At 46.7% G+C, this 16,320-nt stretch overlaps 1 protein-coding gene across 1 annotated transcript in view; it reads left to right on the top strand.

Moving 5' to 3' along the window:
- The window catches only part of gucy2f (guanylate cyclase 2F, retinal), a 68,058-nt gene extending 55,171 nt beyond the window's left edge, over positions 1–12,887 (top strand). Inside the window, exons 15-18 of the mRNA XM_052026505.1 lie at positions 4,041–4,139; positions 5,634–5,728; positions 10,368–10,453; positions 12,803–12,887. Of these exons, the coding sequence (XP_051882465.1) occupies positions 4,041–4,139; positions 5,634–5,728; positions 10,368–10,453; positions 12,803–12,887 (365 nt within the window). The remainder of the gene's footprint in view (positions 1–4,040; positions 4,140–5,633; positions 5,729–10,367; positions 10,454–12,802) is intronic.
- The last annotated feature ends 3,433 nt before the right edge of the window (positions 12,888–16,320 follow it).

The raw sequence follows: 16,320 nt of genomic DNA, 5'->3' as shown, positions 1-16,320 counted from the left end.
GTCTGTTTTCTCTTTGTCCCCTTGATCATAGGTGGTCTAAGACCAAAAGCATAAGATATAGGAGTAGAATTAGGCCATTCGGCTCATCGAGTCTGCTCCACCATTCAATCGTGGCTTTTTTTTAACCTCATTCTCCCACCTTCTCCCAGTAACCCTTAACCCCCTTACCATCAAGGACCTATTAATCTCTGCCTTAAATACTCCGTGGCAACAAATCCCACAGACTCACCACCTCTGGCTAAAGAAATTCCTCCTCATCTCGGTTTGAAATGGACGTCCTTTTATTCTGAGGCTGTGCCCTCAGATCCTAGACTCTCCTACTGATGGAAACAATCCTCTCCACGTCCACTCTATCCAGGCCTTTCAGTATCCAGTAGGTTTCAATGAGATCCCCCCTCTCATCCTTCTGAACTCCATTGAGTACAGGTCCAGAGACATCAAACGCTCCTCATATGTGAAGCCTTTCATTCCTGGGATCATTCTTGTGAACTTTCTCTGGACCCTCTCCAGGCTCCTTCCTTAGATACGGGGGCCAAAATTTCCATTAGTGGGGGAGTCTAGGATCTGAGGGCACAGCCTCAGAATAAAGGGACATCCCTTTAGAACTGAGATGAGGAGGAATTTCTTCAGCCAGAGGGTGGTGAATCTGTGGAATTCATTGCCACAGACGACTGTGGAGGCCAAGTCATTGGGTGTATTTAAGGCAGATATTGATAGGTTCTTGATCGGTAAGGGGGTTAAGGGTTACGGGGAGAAGGCAGGAGAATGGGATTTATAAATATGAGCCATTATTGGATGGCAGAACAGACTGAATGGTCCGAATGGCCTAATTCTGCTGCTCTATCGTATGACCTTACAGATGGGGAACATGCCTTACTCAGTGCAGGAGGTAAGGTACCTCACCACAAGTAGTGGAGCCCCTTTAAGTATGCAGATTGGACTCTGATGATGTTCTCCCCCTCTATCACACCCCTGCATCCCCCCCCGATCCTTCTCCTGTCTTCCCATCTTTGAGTCCTTCCCCACAAAAACCCCATCCAGTCCCCCATCACCCATCTTTGTCCCCCCTCCCCATCCTGGTTCTATTCACCCACTACACACACAGGTCAACCACAGGCTTCCCCCACCCCCATCTGGTTCTGGTTCCATCTGCCATACACCTCTCCCCTGATGGTTCCCATTCTCACATCCTTTACTTATCAGAGTCGGGCCCTGGTAGCTCTTTGTGTTCCTGCTTATCTCCCCCAAGCAGTTGTCTCCAACCTTCATTCACCCTCCCCTCCCCACACCTCGCTCCATCTGCCTCTCGTTTTTTCTCTCTGTGTCTGCCTCCAGCTACCATCCACCTGTCACTGTCTCCCAACTCCAACCCTACTCCCCTCCCCTACCTGGAGCAACCTGCCCATCAGCTTACACCCCTCCTCAGTCCACCAATCACCTCAGTCTCCTGTCTCATCATTCCCCCTCTTTATACTGACCATCTCCCCTCTCTGCTCTCACTCCTGATGCAGGACCTCGATCCAAAACACCAACAATTCCTTCCCTCCCCACAGACGCTGCCTGACCTGCCGAGTTCCTCCAGCAGTTTGCTTCTTGCTCCAGATTTCAGCGTCTGCCGTCTCTCGTGACTGTTGGCTTATGACCTGCTATTTTAAACCAGACCTGAGCTGTGGCAAATTCCAGGCCAGACCAGAACTGTTGGAAACCCGATTGGTCCGGGTGAAGCCCAGCGCAGCGGCACAGCTAGTGGAGCCACTGCCTCACAGCTCCAGTGACCCGGGTTTGATCCTGTCTTCCAGTGGGGGGGCGGAGGGGTGCAGAGTGTCCATGTTCTCCCTACGTGGGCTTCCTCCAGGTGCTCCGCTTTGCTCCACATCCCAAAGATGTTGGTGGGTTAATTGGTCACTGTAAATTATCCCTCGTAAAATAAGATAAGACAAGGTATCTTTATTAGTCACATGTACATCGAAACACACAGTGAAATACATCCTTTTGCATAGATTGTTCTAGGGGCAGCCCGCAAGTGTCGCCACGCTTCCAGCGCCAACATAGGCATGCCCACAACTTCCTAACCCGTACACCTTTGGAACGTGGGAGGAAACCGGAGCACCCAGAGGAAACCCACGCAGACACGGGGAGAACATACAAACTCCTTACAGACAGTGGCCAGATTTGAACCCGGGTTACTGGCACTGTAAATTGTTACGCAAACCACTACACTACAGTGTAGATGAGTGGTGGTGATGGGAATATGGGGAGAATAAAATGGGATTAGTGTAAATGGGTGCTTGATTGCCATTGTGGACTCATTGGGCCACAAGGCTTCTGTGCTGACTCGATGACAAAGTCTGTGTAGGAAACAATTGCACAGCAGGTTCAAACAGAGGTATTGTGTCATGGTTCAAGGGCTGCATAGGTTAAATTTAAAGTGACATTTCAACTCCTAGTTCTGAAACCTGGGGTCAGAGACGCAGTCCCTGTTGTGTTAGAGGTCGGTACCATCACTGGCACCCCACAGGGTTTTAGGTACTCAAGAGACTTCAGCACAAAGTCTAGGTGAACATTCGTACTGGGGAATGCATCATTACATCCGTGGAGGAACAGAGGGATCTTGGGGTCCACGTCCATAGACCCTTCAAGGTTGCCACGCAGGTCGATAGGGTTGTTAAGAAGGCATATGGAGTGTTGGCCTTCATTAGTCGGGGTATTGAGTTCAAGAGCCACGAGGTGATGTTGCAGCTCTGTAGAACTCTGGTCAGACCACACTTGGAGTATTGTGTTCAGTTCTGGTCGCCTCATTATAGAAAAGATGTGGAAACTTTAGAGAGGGTGCAGAGGAGATTTACCAGGATGTTGCCTGGATTGGAGAACATGTCTTCTGAGGATAGGTTGAGTGAGCTAGGGCTTTTCTCTTTGGAGAGAAGGAGGATGAGAGGTGACTTGATAGAGGTGTACAGGATGATAAGAGGCATAGATCGAGTGGACAGTCAGAGACTTTTTCCCAGAACGACAATGGCTAACATGAGGGGGCATAATTTTAAGGTGATTGGAGGAAGGTATAAGGGGGATGTTAGGGGTAAGTTTTTTACACAGAGGGTGGTGGGTGTGTGGAATGCACTGCCGGCAGAGGTTGTGGGGGCAGATACATTAGGGATTTTTGAGAGACTCTTAGGTAGACACATGAATGTTAGAGAAATGGAGGGCTATGTGGGAGGGAAGGGTTAGATAGATCTTAGAGCAGGATAAAATGTCGGCACAACATTGTGGGCCGAAGGCCCTGTACTGTGCTGTAGTGTTCTATGTTCTAAAGGTATTGTCTTTTGTATGAGATGTTAAAACAAGGGCCTGTCTGCCCTCTCAAGCAGATGCAAGGGAAACACAGCACTATTTTGTAGTTTCAACCACTTGCTCTGGCAATTCATCTCACAATGCTATTTGTGGGATCTTGCTGTATGAAAATCAGCTGCTGTGTTTCTGGCACTATATCACTGACCAGTCTTCAGTGATGTTATGAAATTCCAGATCCTTCCCACTTTTTTGTTTATACAAACTGAATTCCTTCGCATGAAATTCTTCAGTCATCTCCTTTCTCTCCTTACCTTTGACCCATCCCTCGGTGGATCTGCTCTCCCCTCCTCCCCCGCACCTGCCCATCACCATCTCTTACCTGCATCTACCTATCACCACCCTGTGCCCACCCCGCCTCCCCTCTTTTGTCCACCTATCACTGCTCTGCTTTTCCCTCCTATATATTGGGCTTCCCCTTTTCATATCTTCAGTCCTGAAGAAGAGTGCTGACCCGAAACGTTGACCTCCTGCTTTTCTCCACGGATGCTGCCTGGCCTGTTGAGTTCCTCCAGCATCATTGTGTTTTTTCATCCAGACTCCAGCATCTGCAGTCCTTTGTTTCTCTATGTCTGAGCTGAAATGATGATACAAGCCATGATAATTTCTCAGGGACATCCAGTCTTGTGTGGGGCTCTTGGATTCTCCAACATTCCGCTCTGATGGAAGTTCTCCTCCTCTGCCCCTCCCTGCAGGGCCCTGTGTGGCGGGCGTCGTGGGTCTGACCATGCCCAGGTACTGCCTCTTTGGAGACACCATTAACACCGCTTCACGGATGGAATCCACAGGCTTGCGTGAGTATCATTGAGTTGGAATAACAAATTAACTTTCCGAAGTAGGACAGGCAGGACTTTGATGTGAATCTTTTCTTTACCCTCCCACTACCTGTACTTTGCTTCATTAGAATCCAAGAATTCCAGCATGTTGCAGCAGAGATACAGGTCATTTTGTCCATGGCTTTTGTGCCACCCTTTGTAAGACTACCCTGCAAAATGTTTCTTTTTAGTATTTATCTAACTGCCTTTGAATGTTTCCAGCTCATTGCAGCTCGCTGCATGTCAAACAAACGTCTTGCCCTGGCTTTGATTTTTTTCACCAACAGTCTTAAAGAGAGAGTTACAGGCTGCCACTTTTTTAAGCTATTCATGTCCTCAGTTCTTACAAGTCAGTGAGGGTGGTGGCTATTGATGGAGCATGAAGATTATTGCCAGACAGTGAAAAACACTGCTAGAGAGTGGGGGCCATTGGTGGAGGGTGGGAACCATTGGTGGAGAGTGGGAACCATTGGTGGAGAGTGGGAACCATTGGTGGAGAGTGGACACCATTGGTAAGGAGTGGAGACCATTGGTGGAGAGTGGAGACTATTGGTGGGGAGTGGAGACCATTGGTGGAGAGTGGAGACTATTGGTGGGGAGTGGAGACCATTGGTGGGCAGTGGAGTCTATTGGTGGGGAGAGGGACCACTGATGGGGAGTGGAGACCATTGGTGGGGAGTGGGACCATTGGTGGAGAGTGGAGACTATTGGTGGGGAGTAGAGACCATTGGTGGAGAGTGGAGACTATTGGTGGGGAGTGGAGACCATTGGTGGGCAGTGGAGTCTATTGGTGGGGAGAGGGACCACTGATGGGGAGTGGAGACCATTGGTGGGGAGTGGGACCATTGGTGGAGAGTGGAGACTATTGGTGGGGAGTAGAGACCATTGGTGGGGAGAGGGACCATTGGTGGGGAGTGGAGACCATTGGTGGGGAGTGGAGACCATTGGTGGGGAATGGAGACTATTGATGGGGAGTGGAGACCATTGGTGGGGAGTGGAGACCGTTGGTGGGGAGTGGAGACCGTTGGTGGGGAGTGGAGACCGTTGGTGGGGAATGGAGACTATTGGTGGGGAGTGGAGGACATTTCTAGATAATGTGAACCATTTATAGAGTGGAAAATATTGCTAATGTGTAAAAACCATTGGTAGTGAGTGTGGACCATTGCTACATAATGGAAATCATTGATAGTGAATTGTTAGATCATTGAAATTTATGGCCATTTGATCCACTGGATCAGTTAGTTCCACTTCCCAGATCCTGATCCATCATGTTGTAAGTATGCTTTTCTACTTAAATAAGTGACTAAACTTCCAAAGAACTCCATTGGCTGTAAAATGCTAGGGGACATTCTGAAAATCGCTGCAGAAACACAAGATTTCTGTCATTCCAAACAGTCTGGACAAAGGCAAATGCAAAGGAAGAGAAAGGTTCCTTGTTTCCTCCAGTAACACCTTATTGTTTCTGCTTTACAGCTTATCGAATTCACGTCAATCAGAGCACTGTAAAAATTCTCCGCAGTCTGGATGAAGGCTATCAGATACAGGTCCGCGGACAAACTGAGCTGAAGGTGAGGAAGGAACTTCTCAATGAGATGGAATATCCGAAATTCTTGGCTTTATTGGTCTTCATTTGTACCTTGGAGTTACCCTGTTTTATATATAGAACATAGAACAATACAGCACTGAAACAGGCTATTTGGCCCATGATATTGTACCAAACTAATTAAACTCATGACACTTAATCCCTTCTGCCTGCATATGGTCCATATCCCTTTATTCTCTGCACATTCATGCACCTCTTAAACACCTCTATCGTATCTGCCTCCACCACCAACAATCCCCATTCTGTGTAAAAAAAACTTGCCCCACACATCTCCTTAGAACTTACCTCTCTCACTTTAAACACATGCCCTCTAGTATTAGACATTTCAACCCTGGGGAAAAGATGCTGGCTGTCTAATCTATGCTTCTCAAGATTTTATAAACTTCTATCCGGTCTCACCTCAGCCTCTGCCACTCCAGAGAAAACAACCCTAGTTTGTCCATCCCCTTCTTATAGCACATGGCCTCTAATACAGGCAGCATCCTGCTAAACTTCTGATCCCTCTCCAAGGTCTCCACATCCTACCTATAATGGGTTGACCAGAATTGAACGCAAAACTCCAGATGCAACCTAACCAGAGTTTTATAAAGCTGCAACATTTTGATTCTGATTCTCACATAAATTCCTGAACTCGTTGCCTCAACTAATAAAGGCAAGCATGCCTTACAGCCTCTTTACCACCCTATCGACTTGTGCAGCCACTTTCAGGGATCTATGGACTTGGAACTGAAGGTCCCTCTGTACATCAACACTGTTAAGGGTCCTGCCCTTATCTGCTCAGTGTGAGTGTGTAGTACAAGGGGGTTTAGCAAACAGCCCAAGCCTCTGCTCTGACGGTGAACCCCAGTCTCAGGGCCAGGATTCAACATTCCCATTCCCATGGTCACTGTTAGATCCTCAGCTCCTGTGCACAGAGGAGCAACAGATTACCCCCTGGACCATACTGATTGCCGAATGCAAGGGGCCAATCAGTTCAGGATGTTTGCTTTGTTCCTGGACTTGGCACTGGGTGTAGTGGTGGATATCTTTAAGATTTCTTTATTAGTCACATGTACATTGAAACACACATCTTTTTGCGTAGTGATTTGGGGGGCAGCCCTCAAGAGTCGCCACACTTCTGGCGCCAACATAGCATGCCCACAACTCCCTAACCCGTATGTCTTTTGAAACGTGGGAGGAAACCGGAGCACCCGGAGGAAACCCATGCAGACACGGGGAGAATGTACAAACTCCTTACTGACAGTGGCCAGAATTGAACCCGGGTCTCTGGTGCTGTAATAGCATTACACTAACCGCTGGAGGGTGCAAAAAAGATGTACGAGGATATTACCAGGACTGGGGGGCTTGGGCTTGGGTTACCAGGAGAGGCTGCTGAGACTCGGAGTTTTTTCCTTGAAATGTAGGATGCTGAGGGGTTGCTAAAAGAAGTTTAGAAAATCATGAGGAGCATAGATAAGGTAAAGAGCCCAAGTCTTTCCCCCACAGATGGGGAGTCCAAAGCCTGAGGGCATCGGTTTAAAGTGAGAGGGGCAAGATCTAAAAAGGACCTGATGGGCAACTTTTTCACATAGAGGTTGTGGGTATATGGAATGAGCTGCCAAAGGAAATGGTAGAGGCAGGTACAATAACAACATTTAAAAGACATTTGGAGAGTTACATGGTTAGGAAAGGTTTAGAGGGAAATGGGCCAAATGCAGACAGATGGGATTAGCTCTGATAGGCACCTTGGTTGCAGGGATGAGTTGGGCCAAAGAGCCGACTTCCATGCTGTATAACTCTGTGATTCTATGACAATCCCACCCACCACACCACCTGCAGAAGGTGAAGAAGCTGGCTCACTATTCTTTAGTAACACGGGGAAGGGCTAGTCCTGGAAGTCTATCACTGTTCCTTCATCATTGCTGGGAAATCTCCTTACTTAAACTCACAGATCTTCATCACACAGTCTGCACATTGGTGGTGAGTCAGAGAGGAGAAGAAGCAAGCAGAACAGTGTGGGGGTGGAGGGGAATTCCAGCACTAAGTTTCAAATAGAAGGCACAAGACAAGACAAGACAAGATATCTTTATTAGTCACGTGTACATTGAAACACAGTGAAATGCATCTTTTGCGTAGAGTGTTCTGGGGGCAGCCCGCAAGTGTCGCCACACTTCCGGCACCAACATAGCATGCCCACAACTTCCTAACCCATACGTCTTTGGAAGGTGGGAGCAAACCGGAGCACCCGGAGGAAACTCACGCAGACACAGGGAGAACGTACAAGCTCCTTACATACAGCGGCCGGTATTGAACCCGGGTCGCTGGCGCTGTAATAGCGTCACGCTAACCGCTACAGTACCGTGCCTGTACTGTGTGCTTTCTTATAAGAATTGCACTGCAATGGACTGATATTTGTTCAAACTGTGTTGTAAAAATTGTGTCTAATTTATGTTTAAAATATGTTTTACTTGTGAATGCTGCTCATCCGATGCTATCAAAGTACTGAGTATAGGAGTTGGGATGTTATGGTGAGGTTGTATAAGACATTAGTGAGGCCAAATTTGGAGTATTGTGTGCAATTCTAGTCACCTAACTATAGGAAGGATATCAGTAAGATTGAAAGAGTGCAGAGAAGATTTATTAGTGTGTTCCTTCCCACCTTCCTACCTTCTCAAGATGACTAAATTTGGGGAATGAACTCTGACCTTGAAAATGAATTAAAATTGAAGGCACCAACATCTCCCATAAAATTCTGATAGTCCACCATCTAGTCCACCCAATAGTTTGGCAGCTGGCTCACCAGGGCCCCACTTCCCCCATTTCTGTTCCACTCAGTGGGTCCCGGTTCCCACACTTTCTTCCACTCACTGGGGCCCTGTTCCCACGCACCCTCTAAATTTACCTGGTTCATTGGAAAACTTCTTACAATGTTCTGAAACACCTGAATAAAACTGAGTTAAAAGTGTATTGGGATATTAATCGAAATTATGTCCAATAATCCAGAAAACCTGCCAGCTGGCACCATCAAAGTCCCGTGTGCCAGATATTCGGAGTTTTACTGAGTGAATTCAGGTTGGATTAAGCAACAGGGTGTAAACTGGGCCAATATCACTCTGCATTAGCAGGCATTTCTTAACGCTGATGGTGGAATCGTAAGAAGGTACGTAACCAGGACTCATGAACCTCCAGGTGCATAGAGTCATAGAGTCGAATGGCACGGAAACAGGCCCTTTGGCCCAACTGGTCCATGCTGAGTAAGATGTCCATCTAAGCCAGTCCCATTTGCCCACATTTTGCCCATACCCCTCTAATAGTCCATAGTTCAGGCCTCCAGTGTACACCCAGTAAGTTAGCGACCATGCCCATGTTTCACTGTGTGAAGACCTTCACCATGCAGAATGTAACTTGTGAAGGTCATCCCAATCCAGTGTTAACAAGATTGGTCCAGCAACAATGATGTACTACCAGGGATGTCCATCATTTGTCGGCGAGCTTGCAGGAGATAGGGCTCCCATACATCTGCTGCCCTTCTCCTTCTAGACGGCAAAAGTCATGAGCTTGGCAAAAGAAACACAGCAAGATGCTGCAGTCCATCTTGTAGATGGTGCACAGGTAGTAGGACATTCATCTTTATTCCACTGAGTCATAGAGAACTGCAGCATGGAAAGAGAACCTTCAGACCACCGAGTCCGTGTTGACAATCAACCACCCATTTACACTAACCCTACGTTCATCCTATTTTGTTCTCCCCATGTTCTCATCAACTCCCTCCCCCACCAGGTTCTACCCCTCACCTACACACCAATTAACCCACCAACCAGCACATCTTTGGGACCAGCCGGAGGAAACCCACGGGCGGTAACAGGGAAAATGTGCAAACTCCACACGGACAGAGGTCGGGATTGAACCCGGGTCTCCGGTGCTCACGAGATCACAAGATCACAAGGCAAAGGAGCAGAAGTAGGCCATTCAGCCCATCGAGTCTGCTCCATGAGCTAAACTAAACTATTCCTATCTAGCCCCAATTTCTGGGCTTTTCCCCATATCCCATGATACCCTGACTAATTAGATACCTATCAATCTCCTCCTTAAACACCCCCAATGATCAGGCCTCCACAGCTGTATGTGACAAAGAATTCCATAAGTCCATGACCCTCTGGCTAAAGAAATTTCTCCTCATTTCTGTTCTAAAAGGGTACCCTCTAATTCTAAAAGGGAAACAGCTTAGCCACATCTACTCTGTCCAGTCCTTTCAACATTCAAAATGTTTCTATGAAGTCCCCTCTCATTCTTCTGTACTCCAGTGAGTACAGTCCAAGAGCCAACAAGCACTCATCATAAGCCATTTCATTCCAGGAATCATCCTCGTAAATCTTCTCTGAACCCTCTCCAACATTCTCTGAACCCTCTGCTGGGAGGTAGCGGGCCTACCCTCTGCGCCACTGTGCTGTTCCCAGTGGGAGAATGAGCAGTTAGGATTTGGTGCTTTATCTGTATGTTGGTGTGGCTGAGCTAATTCAGGTATTTTATCACAGTCCGGGAGCTGGGATATGTTTGGCTTGTTTTCATTGCCCTATTGCCAGTTAAAACCAAGATAAATGTCTGCCCTTTGCTTCTTATTTCAGGGCAAAGGCATCGAAGAAACCTATTGGCTTGTCGGGAAAGACGATTTTATTGACCCTTTGCCTGAGCCACCAGCAATCAAACCAGGGTAAGAACATCCCATCAAAAGGGTTAAGCAGGAGCTGTCTGTCAGATAGGGATGGCATGTTGCTCCGACAATGAACCTGACAGATTGACGGGCATTAACAAGGTTCTAACGGAGAACATGAGGTGGGGTTTCCCATCCATTCAAAAGACTCTCATACGCTGCATATGGGTTCATTGAGATTTCTTCGAAACTAAATGCTTCTAAATCCTCTGGATAATATTGAAGAGTTCTGATGTCCATACCTAAAAGCAGGGGAGGGTCAATTGCACACTTGAATGTCACTCTCGTTCTGGGTTGGAGGTAGGGACAGGATCTTTCACCTCTCCCCAGATGGTTCCCACTATCAGCTTCCTTACCTATCAGATTCTAGAACTGGTAGCCTCTGTGTTCCTACTTCCCACCTTGCCACCTCTTTGCCCCCATCCTTCACCCTCCTTTCCCCACCTGGCGCCTCTCGTTCATCTTCCTTCACCCCTCCTCTGTCCACCATTCACCTACTGGTCCCTGTCTCACACACCACTCCCCTCTCCTCTTTATACGGGCCATCTCCCCTCTCCACTCTCAGCCCCAATGCAGGGTTTCGACCCGAAATGTTGACAATTCCTCCCCCCCCCCCCCCAACTGATGCTGCTCGATCTGCTGAGCAGTTTGGTTCTCGATCTTTCACTGTGTGAGCCAATAAATCCCAGGAAGAAGGGTAATAAAGGTATTTGGACTGCAATCTACAATGGAAGAGTCAGTGTGAGGATTTGGTGCTGAAGTTGATGGGGCTATTACTGTAGGAAAAGGGAACAGCTACTCTATCACCTATAACTGTTCCTTCTCCCCTATTGACCGTGACCAAGCTTGTGCCAAATCCCATTTACCCATTGCCTCGTGCTTGCAGATCTGCATTGAACTCCTGGTGAGGCAGCACCTTAATAGTCTTAATTTTGTTTTCCAAGCTCTCCTTTCCTCATTTTGTCACCTCTTCCGATTCTACAAACCTCCGAGATCTCTACACTCCTCCCATTGTGGCCTCTTGATAGTTGCCGAATTTAATCGCTCTGCCATTGTCTTCAGCTGCCTGTACTCTGGTCTCTGGAATTCCCTCGCTGAATGTCCCTGTAATTTCTGGATATTAAAGAAAGAAATGTGAACAGTGTAGGAAAATGCCTTCAGGTAGAAAGATAACCATGATCTCAATGAATGGTGAGAAGGCTTGAAGGGCCAAATGTCCCCCTCCTGCTCTTTAATATTATGTTCTTCAGCTCCTTAAACATAGAACATAGAACAGTACTGCACAGGAACAGGCCCTTCAGCCCATGATGTCTGTGCTGAACATGGTGCCAAATTAAACTATATCTCTTTGGCCTGCACATGATCCACATCCCTCCATTCCTTGCGTATTCATGTGTCTATCTAACAGCCTCTTAAATGCCACTATCGTATCTGGTTCCACCACCAGCCCTGGCCACCCATTCCAGGCACCCACCACTCTCTCTGTAAAAAAAACTCACCCAGCACATCTTTAAACTTTCTCACTCTCACCTTAAATGCATGTCCTTTAGTACTTGACATTTCTACCCTGGAAAAAAAGATTCTGACTGTCTACTCTATCTATGTGTCTCATAATTTTACAAACCTCTGTCAGGTCTCCCCTCAGCCTCTGACGCTCCAGAGAAAACAACCCTTGTTTGTCCAACCTCTCCTTATAGGTCATGCCCTCGAATCCTGGCAGCATCCTGGTAAACCTCTTCTGCACACTTTCCAAAGTCTCCACATCCTTGTTGTAATGGGGTGACCAGAATTGCACACAATACTCCAAGTGCAGCCTAACCAAAGTTTTATACAGCTGCAACATGACTTTCTTATTCTTGTACTCAATGCCCCGACCAATGAAGGCAAGCATGCCATATGCCGTCTTTACCACTCTGTCTACTTGTGTGGCAACTTTCAGGCTGCTATGAACATGGACCCCAAGATCCCTCTGTACATCAAGCAGTGTTTCTGAAGAGTGACACAAATTTAATATTTCTGATTGTTACCCCTTCAAGTAGTCATTGATATGAAACATTAACTCTCAACAAAGAAGCTAAGTGTTTCCTTGTGTTCATATTTCAAATTTCCAGCAACGATTTTTGCTTTTGTGTTACTTATATAAATCCTGGATGGTTGGTTAAAGTTGTAACCCTTAAGGTAAGAGTACAATTGACTGAGCAAAGCAGCCCTGGGAGCGATACAACACAATGGCCGATAATACCAACATCATTCACTACTTGCTTAAACTCAATGCAACTGATGGGATCCCCGTGAACGAGCGCATTCTGCTACCCAGGAGTCATACCACTGTCTAAATATCTTCCGCAGAATTAAAAGTCACGGGCTGGATCTGGAGGAGATTGCAGAGTGCAGAAAGTTAAAAGCAGCACAGCCTCCAGAAGGGAAGGAGTAATGGAGGTAGTGTGATGCTGCTACATGTGTGGTGTTGTGTTCACTGAGTTCTTTCCTTGGTTCAGCTTGGATGGTTGGTGACGTGTCATTGCTCTTTTTCATTGCCTGTGGCTGGATTGTTTTAAATTGTGGCTGGGATGGCAGATTTTCTCAGTTCGCTTCAATAACTTTTACCTTTGTGTTGTGTAACCTGTGAGGTGGACGCTTTCCATTTACTTCTGCTTCCAAGAGTGGGACATCTCCCAAAGGGGATGCATGAAAATTAAAGGTCTTATCAAAAATTACATAGAGGCCCAAGGGTGACTATGAAATTGCACATGGCATCTCAAAAGCTCGGAAGCTTACAGATGTAAATTTCATCTGTAACTTACATCCACTGACGTTGTGAAGCTGTGTACATTCCCATGTGCCCAGTCTGCTGGATATTCGACTTGCAAGAGTTCTATCTACAAGGTGAAAGATCCCCTAGGTCCCTATCTCATATCTGACACCGAGTGGTATGACCACACTCTTGATAGATGATAAGATGATAAGAGGCACAGGTTGAGTGGACAGTCAGAGACATTTTCCCAGGGCGACAATGGCTAACACGAGGGGGCATAATTTTAAGGTGACTGGAGGAAGGTATAAGGGGGATGGCAGGGGTAAGTTTTTTACACAGAGAATGGTGAGTGTGTGGAATGCATTGCTGGCAGAGGTTGTGGGGGCAGATACGTTAGGGACATTTAAGAGACTCTTAGATAGCCACATGAATGATAAAGAAATGGAAGGCTTTGTGGGAGGGAAGGGTTAGGTAGATCTTAGAGCAGGATAAAATGTCGTGACAACGTCATGGGCTGAAGGGCTTGTACTGTGCTGTAATGTTCCATTGTTCTCTGAGATGTCCACTGCCCGAATGAAGGGAACTCATCCACTAAGGTATTTCACAAAAGTTATGAAGGCTCAATGATGAGGACTTGTAGCAATGCACTTTGTTGGGTCTTCAACTATTCACCATATGTGTAAATGACAGGTGATAGGATAAAACGCCACATACTCAGGATACAAAGACTGCTGGCATTACCGCCAGCGTGAATGACTGTATTCAGTTATTCAGAGATATTAATAGATAAAGTGATTGGGAAAATTATGGAGAATGTTATTGCAAGCAAGTGTATGGTCCACTTTGGACCTAGAGAGGATTGAGCACTTTCTAAATGGTTAAAAGCTGGAAGCAATGGGAGTCCAATGAGATTTGGAGGTAAAAGTACATTGATCATTAAATAGACAGGTACAGAAAATAGTCAGAAAGGCTGATGGGTCAGTTGTCCTTTACATTTGGAGGCTGGAAGAAAAGTGAGGGGAAGTTATGCTACGGAGATTGAGTATAAAATAAAGAAAGTCATATTGCAGCTGTATAAAACTTTGATCAGGCTGCACTTGGAGTTTTGTGTACAATTCGTGTCAACCCAATATAGGAGGGATGTGGAGGCTTTGGAAAGGGTGCAGAAGAGTTTCACCAGAAGGCTGCCTGGATTAGAGGATTAGAGCTATAAGGAGAGGCTGGACAGACTTGGGTTGTTTCCTCTGGAGTGTTGGAGGCTGAGGGGAGATCTGATAGAAGCTTATAAAATTATGTAAGGCGTAGATAGAGCAGACAGTCAGAATCTTTTTTCAAGGGTAGAAATATCAAGTACTAGAGGGCATAACTTCATGGTGAGAGGGGTAAAGTTTAAGGGAGATATGCGGGGCAAGTTTTTTACACAGAGAGTGGTGGGTGCCCGGAACGGGCTGCCAGAGGTGACGGTGGAAGCAGATACAATTGAGGCTTTTAAGAGGCTGTTAAACAGGCACATGAACATGCAGGGAATAGAGGGATATGGATCATGAGCAGGCAGAAGAAATTTAATTTAATTCAGCATCGTGTTCGGCACAGACATTGTGGGCCCAAGGGCCTGTTCCTGTGCTGTACTGTTCAAAGTTCTATGCTCTATGGATACAAAGTCCCAGTTAGACTGCACCGGGAGGATTAAGAGTAGTTCTAGATGCCCTACCATGGGTAAGATTTATCTGGAGCAATTGCAGTGTAGCTATACCTGAACAGCAGTGTTTCATTACAAGGAGTGATTATACGTTGGGGTTGTATTCACTGGAATTGAAGGAGAGATTTGATCAATTATCTTATTGGGAGCTGTCAAGTGGAAGGTGTTCACAAAAGGGGGGAGGTGAGAATAGAACTAAAAGAAATAGGATAGACTGATTGACGTCCTGTTACTATGGGGAATCATCAGCTGAGGAGAGAGGAAAGCACTTTGAAAGCACTGGTGTGGAAAGTAGCCACCTGAACACTTCCCACCTGAAACTCTGATTCCTTCTCCACAGATGCTGCCTGATCTGCTGAGTGTTTCAGGCACTTCCAGTTTTATTGTAGATTTCCAGAAACCGGCAGTTTCCCGCTCCAGACAGTAGCTGGGTTTTCTGACTTTAGTTTCTTCTCTCTCGACCCCTTTCACAGGGAGGACTGGCAAAAGACAATGACCGAAGAAATTAAGACCCTATTCCGGAAGACAAGGAAGACAACTGACAAACAGAAGGCATGAGCAAAGTGAATGAGGTGATAAAGTGAGAGATTACCGGGTGGAATCACCTTCACTGTCAAAGCCAAGGGCTTTTTCAAGAAGCTCGTCTGATAGCTCATTGCTTTAACAAGATTAAAGCAGATCTCTTTAGTTCTGTTCTTCCCAGCACAGCAGAATGAAACTGAAAACTTCTATTTAAAGGAGATAATCATCCCTTAATACTGCTCCAGTCCAGAGGATGAAGGCAGGTTTGATGAGGCCTGACATGCGAAGCAAGAGCATTTAGCAACCATGCTGCACAATAGTTAATGGATTTCCCTTTTTTCGATCATTATGATTGCCCAGTGTTAAGTTCCTTACTCTTGCAGACTTTCTAATTCTAATACACCTGAGGCTGTTGGCCAACGTTTTGTCCGAGGAGAGAACAAAGTGACAGAGCCCTCAAGGGCTGGAATGTGTGTTCTTCCACTGTGCACAGAGAGGGGAACCCGGGTCTCACCTACGATGGAACCAGGAGATCAGAACAATGGGGCCTCCCCTCCCTCTCCCCACCTCATCTCTCTTTACTGGTCTAAGAATTAACCCCCATTACATTCATGCAAGCCCTTCTATGAGCACCCAAGCAGAACGTTGAGCGAATGGAGAGATCTGCCGTCATGAGCACTGTGTCTCCTTTGGTTTGCTCAGTGGGGCAGTGACTTGAGGTATACTGCCAAACTGCACCAGGGACTGGGCACTTCAAGTCCTGCCTCCACCTGGGGGGAATGATTTGATGAAGCGCATTAAGGGTACTGGGATATGGTGGATTGTCCAACAGCAAGTGAAATGTTTCTCACCCAGTGGAGGGCGGGTGAATAGAAGAGTTGGTCATGCTAG

Source organism: Pristis pectinata, chromosome 11 (genome assembly GCF_009764475.1).
Source record: "Pristis pectinata isolate sPriPec2 chromosome 11, sPriPec2.1.pri, whole genome shotgun sequence".
Taxonomy (NCBI): Eukaryota; Metazoa; Chordata; class Chondrichthyes; order Rhinopristiformes; family Pristidae; genus Pristis; species Pristis pectinata.
The sequence above is the reverse complement of the archived record's forward strand: the minus strand, read 5'-3'. Positions and strand labels throughout refer to the sequence as shown.